This window comes from Lampetra planeri, chromosome 7 (assembly GCF_965212315.1).
Source record: "Lampetra planeri chromosome 7, kcLamPlan1.2.h2, whole genome shotgun sequence".
NCBI classification, from domain to species: domain Eukaryota; kingdom Metazoa; phylum Chordata; class Hyperoartia; order Petromyzontiformes; family Petromyzontidae; genus Lampetra; species Lampetra planeri.
The window spans coordinates 513,042-526,735 of NC_136113.1; the positions used below are offsets into that span (position 1 = coordinate 513,042).

Below are 13,694 nucleotides of genomic sequence, written 5' to 3' on the forward strand. Positions count from 1 at the left end.
CTTTAAAATTGGATTCTCAATTTGGAGCAGTATTAATATGAGGCACAAGGAGGTTACGTCATGGGACCTCCTTTTCCAGTACCAAACTATGAGAATAGGTTTTCCCCTTTTTTCTGGCAACAAAACAGGTGTTAAGATGTTAAAACGCCAAACTGAAACCTTTTACAAGGAATCATGTCTGCATTAACCACAATACTTGTGGTCATAATAATGCAAACAAAAAACATACAGTACTCTGATAATATATGCTTTGTCTTTGAAACCGATTGGTCCACACCAGAGACAGCTTTCTTTGCAGCCGAGTCTCAAAAGGTGTTAGACCAGAGGACGGCTTTTGGCGTCTTTTTTGGCGTCCCTCTGGTCTAACACCTTTTGAGACTAGGCTCCAAAGAAAGCTGTTTCTGGTGTGGACCAATCCGTTTCAAAGACAATGCATATATTATCAGTGTTTTTTGTTTGCATTCTGACCACAAGTATTGTGGTTAATGCAGACATGATTCCTTGTAAATGTTTCAGTTTGGTGTGGCTCATGTAAAACAGCGACTTAAGATTAGCGTTCAAATCATGACTCAAAAGGCAGGCAAGCTGTACCATTCTTATTGCATTAGCTGTGTACATTCAATCTCATGTTCAATCTGGAAATACAGGAAGGGTTGGAGAAACTTGGTAAATTGTAGCAGTGAATGTTTGATTCTAAGCAATGTCAGCTTTGCCAGATCATTGAAAATGATTGAAATAGAACAAATAAATTTCAGTTATCGTTTTGCTGAGGTGTTGAAGCAAAAGCTGAATGTAATTTACCACCACTTTACTGCTGTCTTGTAACAAAAAAAATGTAAGCTACAGTTAATCTCTGCTCCAAAGGCAGTAAAGTATATAAATGATTGCCTTGCATGTGTCTAGTTTGGGCAGTGATTCCTCACAATGACTTTATCTAAAGCAGTGTTCTTCTTCATTGCAAGGCCCGCGGGCGACTAGCGGCCCCTGACGTGCAGCTCCCGACAATACACAACATGTGAAAACACCCCCCATCATCATCGTTCTGTCATACCCCAATGGTTTCAAATGTGGCCCCCCCTCTGAAAATTAGTGAAGAACACTGATATAAAGTATAAAAAAGACTGCAATGACTTACACCTCAAAATAAAGATGAAGACTATGAATGCGTCATTATATTTTTGGTATAATAATTGTGAGAAATAGACAATAGAAAATGGGAGGGAATTCAAGTTTGATATGGTTGGCTGAGTTACAAGGGTCAGTTGTGATCTGTGCCTGCCACCTGGTGGCCTACACTGGCCCTGTTGTTACGGCTGCTTTTTATACTCCAGAAGAAACGTCACTCGTGCAGCAACGTAGTTACACGGCTGGTACTGTTTTCGTTTACTTTCGCTTCATGTTTATGGGTTTACAGATGACTCAACTTTTACTAACAAAGACACTTACGATCATTACAGACATGGATTAGAAAAGAATATAAGATCCCTGGCTGTTTTTGCTCTGACCATGATGATACTACCAGCCTGATCCCTAAAGATGTGTATACCTTAAGACCACACCTGCTTGCACTGGCCCAAAAACCAGAATCAAATTCTTAAAATCCAAACATTGTGAATTCCGTAAATCCAAATTGAAAACAAAGAAACTAGTTTTAATCTGCAGAGTAAGAATTTACTCTAATCTGGCAACAATGCTCTTATTGGCCTGAGTGTTTGCGCCAGCTGATGTGCTCAGGTAAGAAGGACCACAGGTCTGGCTGCCCAACATGGGAGAGGCTGGGGAAGGGAGACTTGCTCCACTGGAAGGGAGGCTGCTGGTCCCATGTGGGACCACTCTGGGCCACCATTTCCAGCCGTGGCACCATCGCCTTGCTCGTGATCTGCAAACAGAAGTATTGCATGTTAGCACATTGCTTGCTCAACACATTACAAGCATGTCGAATGAAAAACAAGACTATATGTAGAGCTATTGTGCAGCAAACTATGCAAGATTACAGTTCAAAATAAAGGTTTTTGGGTTAGATCGTTTTGCCCGATGATGCTGGATGTAATTACTAGCGAAACGTCGTACTCAAATTGGAAATGATGTGGATTTACTCTTTAACACACCGGTGGGCTGAAGTAGTAACTAATTGGCATTTTGTTTACGTGACAAATCCCTTACTAATTGGCTGTGTCAGGTGGTGGAAGGTTACGACACAACATTTATACTTGTGCGATCTAACCCAAAAAGCTTTATTATGAATATTGGTCGCGAAAGCCTCCGTGTTAAACTGAAGATTACAGTTTCTAATTAATAAACGTGTGCGGTTTAAAAACGGTGAATGCTATTAATTTTCCAAACTAAAATTTCCGACAATTTTACAACAGTAACTCAAGGAATATTTTACATACTTTTATATGTTTTGATATATTTTGAGTTCCTGCAAATTTTAGATCAGAAACTTAATTAAATGTATTCTGTATATCTCGTATTGTATATGCGGTATTTAAGTTAATTACAATAAGTTAAGGACATACTAATGACATTCAGTGCTCTATCCCACCGACTGAATGCATACGTTATCTGGAAGAGAGCGGTATTCCACTGACCTTCATGTCAGTGGCCCCATGGCTGCGCTGTTGCAACATGTCACAGGGATAGGTTCCATTGGCTGGGTTCAGGTCACAGCGCGCTGCTATGGCAAACTCTGCGTTCTGTCCCGGCACACAGCCCTTGCACGCCGACAGTGGGTCATTCATGAAGTTGTTGTACCTGCAAACAACATGCATAAATACACATGCACACACGAACAAAAACAGATTCAGATGACACCTTGCTCCTGTAAATCACAGCTTCCTTGGTTTTTCTACAATGCTGAATGTAATCCATAGTTTGTATCCTCCGTCTTGGCCAACATCACCGGCCAAAGTAATTTACAACACCCACTTAGGATGGTTATTTCTTAGTTTTTTTCCTTTCTACATCTCCAATCCGTTTTCCCATATCTCTTGTTGAGTCACTTGAATAGACCTTGCTTACTCGACAACGGATGCCGAGGTAAAGTCCGACTTGTAGATCATCCTATTTATTTTATCCCTACCTATCCCCACTTTGTGATGTAGTCAGCTGCTTGAAAGATGATCTTGGGTCAAAACATTTTGAAAACCTCTAAGGTAGGTGAAATTCAGTGGAACATGTATATTCATTCATGTATTTTGTTATGTAGTCACTGCTGACGGCAACACAAGGCTAAGACCATCAAATTCTACACTTGAGAATGTTGGTGACTTCCGAGATTTACACCCAGGATGATTTTGGTGATGATGACTCGGCGCTCTATGTCGAGCAGGAGCTGAGTCACTAAATACGAGTACGCCCGCGTCGTCTTCGAAACCCCCACCTCATGAGGTGCACCATGGAGGGAAGGTCGGTGACTGTGTGGACATCTCGGCGGAAAATCTGAGCACGTGGGCAGCGGTCATGGTCAAACCAGTCTCCGAACTTGTCCACCAAGGCCTGCTGATCAGACACATTCCAGATCTTCTGGAAGTAGCTGCAAATGTAATTGAAATCAATTAGCTTCTCAGTGTAGTTACCCAGTACCTAGACAATTTTTTTTTTAAGATTATCCATCAAAAGCTTAAAACTAGCGATGACGTATGTTAAGGTACATTATGGAAAAATGTATTAATACGCAGAGCGGTGCTTAATACTATAAAATTAACGATTCTGCCTCTAAAGCACTGTATTACATGCATGCATCACAACACTTACAAAGAAACTCCTCTTTTGGTACCTCTCAATATGCAGCCCCCTCATTATATTTTTACATTGTTATATGAGGTGCAATCGCATACATTCAATATTGCCTTCTAATGTAATTGCTGTCCTGCCATCTTCAGATCACCTCAAATCCCTGCAGGTTGTTGTCTCACATACACACCAAACTCTACATGATCCATCAACCCCACCACCAAAACTCCAGATTAAAGGCATATACTAGCAAAAATTATCATGACAACGAAAGTTTCGTAGATCTTAAAATTACGTAAGGTATTAAGAAAATCCATGCATAATGAAGCATTTAAGCAGTAGCTCTGTACTCTATATCCGGCCAGAAAGAGGGCGGGTTATGGTATGCCCAGCGTGTGCTCACGGGATGTTGTAGCTAGCCCAGTATTGTTCTTTGTAAAGGACATCCGTCAGGTCTGATGACACCACCAGGCCCCTGTGGAGCACACACATGCAGATCATACAGGATTATGTGCGAGGCTTTGGTATTCAGCACAATGACTTAGAATATGTTCATCCATCTTGCCTTGACAGGAATATTGCCTGGGTGCTATTAAAGCAAAGTCGAGATGGCATGGAATATTCTCCAGTGCATTTCCATTCGAGAGAAAGGGCTATGGCTCTGAGCCGGGTTCAAAGTGAGGATAAACGGCGTGCTATTATTTAATCCCCTTATGTATTTGTCAATTGAAAAAAACATCTCTCAAAGCAAAAGAGCAAAGAGGTGGTTAAAATATATCTTGGTGGCCCTAGCCACTGTGGAAATTCTACTTCTCATGGCAGGGGCCAGTCCCCATAAGACAAGCGTAGCACTGGTTTGAGTAAACATAAATAAAAGGTTACTGACGGCATCTGTTCAAGTACGGTCAAGATTCCACTTCTCGATTTTGATGATCCAGTAGCAAAACGCTTGTAGTCAACAACCATCCACTCATTGTTGTACCTGAAAAACAATAATATATCATAATCAATGCTCTGTAGTTGTGCAAAATGGATTAAAAGACTCAAACACTTTTGTTCCAACAGCCTGACATGAGACTAGAACAGTCGATTTTCAGTCTTTGCTAAGGCCTGGCTGAATATTTGACACAAGCATTTATATCTGAATCGTTAGCTCTGTCCGCAAGACGTGCATGTGTAATGTTACAAATTTAACTCCGACTGGGAATCAATGAAGCCCAAGTCTTTGGGGCCATCTAAAGGAGTACCACTGTGGAACGTCACTCACCGCCACCTGTTCTGGCCTGCCAGTGGTGGCGAATGCAGCCCCATTGCTTGTTTGACTTTAATTATTCACAGCCATTCACGGTCCTGCGACTAGTACGTGGTTCTTACCAGAATCAAGTACACGCCAGGCTCGTATATAAATGATAACCCACTCCCTGTGTGCGCTTGGAAACACCGTGAATTAACATTACAGTTTTTCCAAGTGCTCATTTACAGATTGAAACATACAGTCGTGTCTATAAAACATATTACATTTTTGATAGCGTTTGGTAAATCAAATTGAGATAACGGAGGGCGGCTTGTATATTAGTGATTTAATAGCATGCCACAAGGAACCTCATTACATGCTTTACTGTGTTCAAATTACTGTACCAACATTATAAAACACGCCACATTAATTGGATGATTTACAATAGTTTTCAATTGAATTCTGTAATGAAACGGGCATATAAACATTTTATTACACGTATTGTGTTTCAATGGAGCTCAGCATTTTTGTGATAAGTATGAAATACATCTGAAGACCTTTTAACATGGTATATGCTCACAGCAGTTTATACGTTGCGACGTATATACACAATGAATGCCATAATGAAATCATTACATGAGTCTCTTATCCAACTTTCAAAAAGATAACGTTTAAAATAGAGCCATTGTTTATATGTTTATGCTACATTTAATACACAAATACATCGGAATTCATCCAGGTGTTGCTGCAACACACTTGTTTCAAAACGATGTTTAAGAGTTAAAATCTCAGTAGGAGGATGACTCAACCTACTTCATGGGAAGTCAAAAGCAGTTGTCCTATGAAGAGACTGATCACCTCCATGGGACTATGGAATTTCCAATGGCTCAGGACTGCTAACAAATATGGGCCCATACACCAGACAGACAACTTTCATCTTAAGAATTATGTTTCAGAATGTTCCCAATTATCAGAATGCTCCTTTAGAATTGCTACCGTAACATTCCAGGAAAATATTCCATTCCAGGTGTAATTGCAAGTGGCTGCACGGATTTCAACACTCGATTTCAGCAGTACCGGCTCAGTGCTCCAACTCTTAAATCACCAAGCCACTTCTGAAGCCTAATGCAGTGCACTAATGTGCACAACCTTGCCTCTACTAAATACACACATGTAGACATGTTTCAGTGCATTCACTTACGTGCCGCTATTGTGCTGTCTGAATGTTTCTGCCCAATGTTGGCCAGACGTCGCCAGTCGGTTGGCCACCACGTTACGCAACCACTCCAAAAGTTGCCCCTTTGGCTGGACTAGGTGCCACAGCTCAGGGTTGTTGTTTTCAATAGTAGTCTCCAGCACAACCTGCGCACGTGAACACGTGTGGAACTATACTGTGAATTACCCGCAGACCTTTAATAGATAACAATAAGTGGATACTTACAGCAAAAATCCAAGCAAAACGTTTAAAAAGGTACCTTTAATATGCTGCGAATGCATGTGCATACTGATTGAACAATTTTTTATTTTACCAGGTAGGGCCCACTGAGCTATATAGTTATGTTTTAGAAGCAACCTCGCCACAAATTATAACTCAACGAAGTGGCTTATCACGTGGTAATTTATAGCAGCCAAATACTCTAAACCCATATTTATAATGTGGAGGGAAAAACCGGATAAACCCTACATACTAATATGCATGCACGCTTCTACATGTGGCTATGCACCTCTCCATATATGTCCGACTTTTCAGTAGTTCTTACAGATACCCAGCATACACTGGAAAGGTCGCCATGTCAAATATTTACTGGCATATATCTGTACATGTGAATGTCTAGAGGCACACACCAGTCCACTGCTTAGGATGTAAAAATCATCGATGGAGAAGGTGACACCAGGGTAGGAGCTGAAGGCTTGCTCGTGGCCAGGGATCACCTGCTGACCTGAAACGGTATCAGAGAGAGGCCCAAATCAGCTGAAAACTTGCTTAACACGACAGGAATGCAAGATTCCAATTTTTTAAATAAATCAATGTTTATTTGTTAGACGGAAAATGTAATACAGACCACTATGAGTTCTGCAAAAAAAAGTGACTGGTACAAAATCTCTCAATGTAGAGTGAACTCACATTTGTATGACCACAGCTGTTGTTAGAACATGCAACAAAATTGGAAGATGGCGAGTTAAAATCTTTGTGGTAATCAACTGTGAAGAAACTATATACATTCTGGCCCGTGTTATGGGAATTGGGAATGTCCACTACTGGCTCATGCCCATCAATAAAGATGAGAGTCACCCCAATATTTAATTAAGTACACACACAAGACGTGGCATAAAATCATGGCACGTCTTACTTTCAATTATGCTCTCTAAACAAAGTTTACCGAGATACGTTTGCAACTATACATGTGCGTGTCCACGCATGCGTACCCTTGGGTGTAGTGTGAAACGCAAGTTGGTAATTCTTAACGATCCTCAGCATGCTCTGGTAGGCCCCCCAAGTCACATGTGACGTCAGCAAGTCCTGTCCGTCTGGCAGTAGCCTGATCAGGGCGGAGCAGTGGCCCTTCCCCACTGGACCACGACGCTCATATTCCATTCCAGAGGCAGGATTCTGCGTCGCGGCAGTCTTGTTGAGAACTTGCTCCAAATCTCCCAAATCGGTGGCAATTTGGCCCAAGCTGTATGGACAAAAACAAATACAATAGTTTAAATGTTTCAAAATATTCCCGTCAATACCATATTCACATGCTTACCATGTTCACCTGAATACCATAATTCAGTAAAAACACATTTTGATTTAAAACCAACATAACTGCGTCAGTATAATGGACTACTACTCAACATCCGTGAAAAAGAGCTTCATAGCTCACTGGATTCTTCCAGTAGTCTAAATAAAGATTCTGATTCTCATATCTCTTAATGCCTCATTCCATTTTAAAATGTGTGCAGCAGTGATTGTAAAACATATGTAAATGCTTATAGTTTAATAAACATATAATTTTGATTTTCGATTTAAAGCTTTCGTGACTGCAGGGATTCATCTTCTTGGTTCTTTCGGTAAAGTCACGTAGAAGGAAAATAATAAAATTATAAAAATAAAACATAATAAAAAAATTCTCATGACGTTTCGGCCACAACGCAAGCAGCCGTCCTCAGAACCAAGACGATGAAACATATAATTGTCTTAGGTTAGTAACCAACTCGCATTGTCTGAATTAACTTATTAATATCACTTTGACAATATTTTGTAAGAACACGTGAGTGGGAGAAAGGTCACAATCTCTATTGAAGACAGTGTGATTGTGTGGTCGATATGTAGGTGAATAAAAAAAAACCGTATGCATCAGTATTGAGTCCCAGTACCTCTTGTGGGTTGATGGCCACAAATTCAATGTTTGGTAAACCTAAGATAGCCAGGCCAGTTTGTTTATCCAGTCTAGATGACTGATCCCACCTCTATGCTATAGCTCAAAGAAGGTGAAAGTGCCTGTCATCAACCTTACTATCCTAAAGAGCTTCATTCAGTAAGCTGGCCAAACTAAGTCAGGGTAGGTGATTTATTTTGCTTGTTCAAGCAGCCTTTATTTCCAGTGCATGAAGACTCCTGCAGCAGGACCAGAGGAAGAATATTTTTTTTCCAAGATGTAGGAGCAAAGCATCTGTAGTATTCTCGAAGTAGCTATGCATGTTTCTACGCAATGCGGCCATCTACCCTGGAAAGGCTTTGGTTGAGTGTAGTCCAAGAAAGAGATGAATTCAGGAATGGCTATATCGCCGGATGAGTTTACATACTAGAATCCAAAGGGAGAGATGTCTATTCTCCCGGTGGGGAGGGCGATATTCCCACTCATGCCATCCTCGATGCCCTTGAACTGCAGTAAGGCCAGCCGCACCTGGGAACATAAGTAATGACAAGGGACAGGGCAGTACCAAGGTGTATATGAGTAATACTAGGGTGATTGACAGAAGCTGAATGTACAACCTGGTAAGTGACTGCATGAAGAATTACTCCTGTAAACAAATGTGCGAACTAAACCCTTATTCCAAGCTGGGAATATGATGGCAGATGCCTGTAATCCAGTGGCTGTAAGGCACGGTTGGTGAATTAAGCAATATGTCACCGTGTATGTGAGCTCTCAACTTGTCAGGCAACAAGGTGGCACATTGATGACATCACGGTAAAATCATTTCTAAACTATCGGTTCATATTCCCCAGTATCATAAGTTCATAACTAGATTAAATATGTTGAGTCTCCTGAATACGTGTCAAAATCGGTAACAAATGTTATTTAATCTGACTGATTAACTGGTGAATAGTTTTGTTACATCTCTAACATTATCCAACTGCCTGGCTTGTACGCGTTCATTGTTCACACGTGTAGTGGTGTGTCAACTATTAATCACACTACACACGTGTAGTGGTTTCAACTGTAAATCACACTAAACAAATGTAAACGGACGATCCAATTTAGGGTAATGTTTTAAAATATAAAATAAATTTTTTACCAACAAAATATATTTGCTCACATTGTAAAAACAATTTTAATTAGTAGCAAATTATCAATGCAATTAAAGTCACAAAAAAGTGATGAATAAAAGAGGATTAAGTGGTGATGCATTGGCTAGTGCACTGCACTATGAACCCGATGGCTCGAGACATATGAACTAGTCCTGGACACACTCTGCAGCAACTCACACTGAGCAGCATGGTGAAGTATGGTAAGCTATCTCATCAAGTCCCCAGGTCTGCGTTGCAGATGAATAAGTACACGTGTCATTTTTACAGAAGCATGCCTTCTATTGAACATTATTTAAATTTGATGCGTGAAAACATAAACCATTTTCTATTGTACCTCATAAGAGTCCCACTCATAGTACAGCCATGATAACTGCAGTGTATTTAACATCACTACATTTCACAAACATCACCTGGTGCCAAAGTGGATTCTCTGGCTCTGCTTCGATCTGTGCATTCATCCAGTCGAGGTTGTCCTTGAGGAAGCCCTCCAGCCTGCCACAGTAGGCTGACTCCTGCGGGCCCTTGGCACAATATCCTTCCATCGTGTTCTGCCATTGCAGCTTAATGTACTGCAGCATCCATTCAACCGACCATGCACACGCACGCAAGTTATATATTTAACAAGTACATGTCAAAAGCTGCCAAATGTCATGGAGTAATTTGTTTCGAAAGCGGAATTGAAGTCTATGACCTGCATCATAATTATAAACATAATACAGTGGAATCCTTATAAAGAGAATACAATTTGGATTTATATAGCATAAAAAATATGACTACATCTCAAGACCGTGTACAGAAATAGGGAGCACATTACTGTATATAGAGGAGCAGTCAGTTATAGGCAGAGGAAAAATAGCCTTAAGCCTGGACTTGGACCAGGGGCGGGGAGTTGACAGCACTGATGGTTTTGGGAAGGGAGTTATTTGGGTCAGCAAATAAGAATGAGTGACCTTTCACTGAGTGAAAGTTGAGTGAGGGCTTCTACAGAAAGCCACGGTTGATTCAGCAAAAGGTGCATGGTGAGGAGTAGAGTGAGATAAGAGGAAAGTAGCAAGACGAGTCCATGGAGGAGCTTTAAGATAGTGAGTGCGATCTTTAAATTGATGCAGTTGATGGAATGTTCGAACCAAAACAGGTCAAATAATCTACATTGAAGTAAACCATTTGTATCATAAATATGCAATTCCTACTGCAGAATATGACATGTAATGTTATAAACCACATAAACCACAGAAAGTCTGCTATGAGCACCAAACCACATGGAGAGAGGTGGAGACAATCACAGCACAGAGATGTGAGGGCAGAGAGACGATCAGGAAGGCTGGGAGTTTGCTTCACGAGTCAATGGGCTTTTCCAATTCCTCCTTAAAACCCCAGGCTACTCAGCTGTATTCCCAGTTTGAAAGTAAATTTGCTATTTGGTGCACACATATAAAAAGGGGGCAAATACTATGATATGAATATTGCATGCAGGCAGATAAGGCGAGTGTGAATCCATGAGCATCGGTCTTTGGTCTGTTTGTGCACCCATGTGTGTACGTGTGGGGAGCGGTGGTGTAGTGGTTCAAGCACTTCACTCAGTTAGATTCCCGGATATGGCTAACATTAGTCACAAGTGATATCTGAGCCAGTTGTGTGCCTCCCCTACGATGGTTCAGCCTAAAGTTAGTTCCTGATAAGAACAGAACTTGCACAGTCTGTAGTATGATGAGAGGGTCTTTGTATATTGTGTACGTGCTGGACCTTGCTCGTCACGTTGGCCTCCAGCACACCGGCAGCGTAGGCTTGTAAGGCGTCGTCATACTTCTCATTTGTGGCAAGAGTCAGGTGAGACCAGCTGCAAAACAAAGATCAAAGAAGAGCCGCGTGATCTCGCTTAAACTGCAGTCTGTCCTGTAAATGTTAACAGCTGAAGACATCACTGTCAGCAATTCTTACTTATCAAATCCTGCCCGTTTGGTCTATTGCCTTGGAATTGTTCAAATATTTGCAGCGTGTCCACTCAGACAAATGATAAGTGGTGCGAATCTTCGTGGCCCTCAGCCAGTGGTGACAATTCCACATTCTCTTGGCAGGCGGCAGACTCTTCATAAGCCCACCACTTGACTACCCACAAAGTGATATTGTATCGACTTTTCAGGTATGATGAGTTGGCTCGACTCTGCACTTTGGAGTTGAGAGCTGAGAAACATCCACTGATTAACAGGTGTGTGGTTAAACCGTGCATAATTCATATCAATGTCGAGTATTTACAATATCACACGACATTTCAATGATGATGACAATAGTGACGACAATGATTAAGATAATGACTTATGATGGCTATGCTGATGAGAGTCAAGTAGCTGTCATAATGCCTCGTGCTTATGATGGTGTTGGTGACCACGTGATGCTTGATGGCTGAGCTTCCTCATTGTCTCTGACGGTTTCCTTTCCTAATGGTGCCCATCTCTGAACGTTTTGCACAGCGTATTAAGATACGGTATATTTTAGACGTAATATAAATCCATGTGTCTTGTATGATAATGACGACGTTGATGATAACGGCTGTATTGGTCAAACTTGTAACAATGATGATGGTAATGTTTGTGAGTATATGTAGTTGCAATCGTGATGTGTGTGCCGATGGCTGTAATGACGGTATCAATGATGAGTGATGTTGATGGTATTGTTGATGACGGCTACAAAAATGATATGCGTGGTGGTGACTCTGACGGTAATGGACTAAATGATGTCAGTGTCGATGTTGTTGATGGTGATGAGGCCACACGCACCCCGTGCTGGAGATTCTGTCAGTGAAGTTGGCCCAGGCCAGGGCCCCCGGATCGATGCCTCGTACCACGGCGAGGCCGCGCTGGGAGTCCCACACAGCCGAGGCGAGCTCGGGGGTCACCGCGGCCCCGCTCACATCCACCGCCACGAGCAGCACCACCACCACCGCCGCAGCCACAAACTCCATCATCCGCGCCGCGTGCCCCATGACTCTCCGCGTGTCCCCTCGCTGTTGTCTCCCGTGGCTGTCAGCGAGGAGACGGGAGGCGAGTGAGGAGAGGGATCCCCAACAACAACAACACTATGAGACCTCCTTTACACCACCAACACAAACACCGCCACTCTCGTCTCTCGCTTCCTCTCGCTGAGCCTCACTGCGGTCACGTGACCGAGACGCGTCACGCCCCTCGTGACTGTTCGCGATCTCGACTTCGACCGCAGCAGCAGCACGAGGAGGAGGAGGAATCCGATGAACTGTGAAGCTCTTTTTTTATTTCACAGATGTCAAGTAGAGGCACGGGGTCAGACGGCTGGAGCAACAAACGAGACAAACAAAAACACGATAGGAGGGCAAAGTGTAGTAAAGGTAAGCAAATCACTTTGTTTATTTTGTATTTTACCAGGTACAGCGCACTGAGCTTATTAGCCTCTTTTTTTAGAAGCGACCTGGTCACAAATGATGGCTCAACGGAGTGGCTTGTCATGCAGCATGCATATTCACCCTCTGTGCACGATGCAAAAAAACATCAACAGTTCCTGAAGAACTGTAATATACTTTTTTGTATCAGGTTACCATCGGGTTCGTTTCAGGCCGACGTGAGCGACTGGCTGACGTGCGGCAGTGATAGAGAGAGAGAGAACTATATCGACCGGTTTCCTCCTCATCATGACTCATCAGCAGAGCCGTCCCCAGGGTATGGCGAATCAGGGTGACCGCCCCGGGCCCGCGCTATGGGGGGCCTCGCGCTTCGACGTGACGGTGTCAAGATGTAATACTACCGGCTTCGATTGAAGGCATCGCGGTGACCCACGTCGCAGTCGGATTAGCCCCGAACGCATGTGGTTGTACCAAGTTAACGCACAGTATCTCTCTGAGTCTGTCATCATTGCTCTTTCTATAATCTCCCAGTCTATGTGTTTACGTCTCCATATCTCTAAAAAAATTACTCCGTTTCTTTGTCTATCTGTTTCCTTGTCTCTACGCGACCTCTCTCTTGATGTTTGCCTCTTTTGTCTTTGATTGCCCTGACCACAGCGCCACCGCTCACCCCCCACACGGTTACACACAAAATACAAATATCCTTCATAGCATTCAAAAGACTGATGGGCCAAGTGCTGTGAGCGAGTTGTTTATGTGTACGTTTATGCGTAACCGAACATTCCTGCATCACTTCACTGTGATGCAAACGGAAGGATGTACATACATAACGTACA

General features: G+C 42.4%; 1 protein-coding gene across 1 annotated transcript; it reads right to left on the reverse strand.

Annotated features, from left to right (window-relative positions):
• Nucleotides 1–898: 898 nt before the first annotated feature.
• PLBD2 (phospholipase B domain containing 2) lies at nt 899–12,679 on the reverse strand. Its single transcript, XM_078595840.1, has 12 exons — nt 12,263–12,679; nt 11,232–11,325; nt 9,899–10,057; nt 8,762–8,862; nt 7,397–7,647; nt 6,815–6,909; nt 6,171–6,331; nt 4,622–4,717; nt 4,139–4,210; nt 3,383–3,535; nt 2,592–2,754; nt 899–1,879 (listed from the first exon to the last, which is right to left on the reverse strand). Exons 1-12 carry the CDS (start codon nt 12,466–12,468, stop codon nt 1,697–1,699), a joined length of 1,734 nt encoding a protein of 577 aa, XP_078451966.1. The 5' UTR covers nt 12,469–12,679; the 3' UTR covers nt 899–1,696.
• Nucleotides 12,680–13,694: the final 1,015 nt, after the last annotated feature.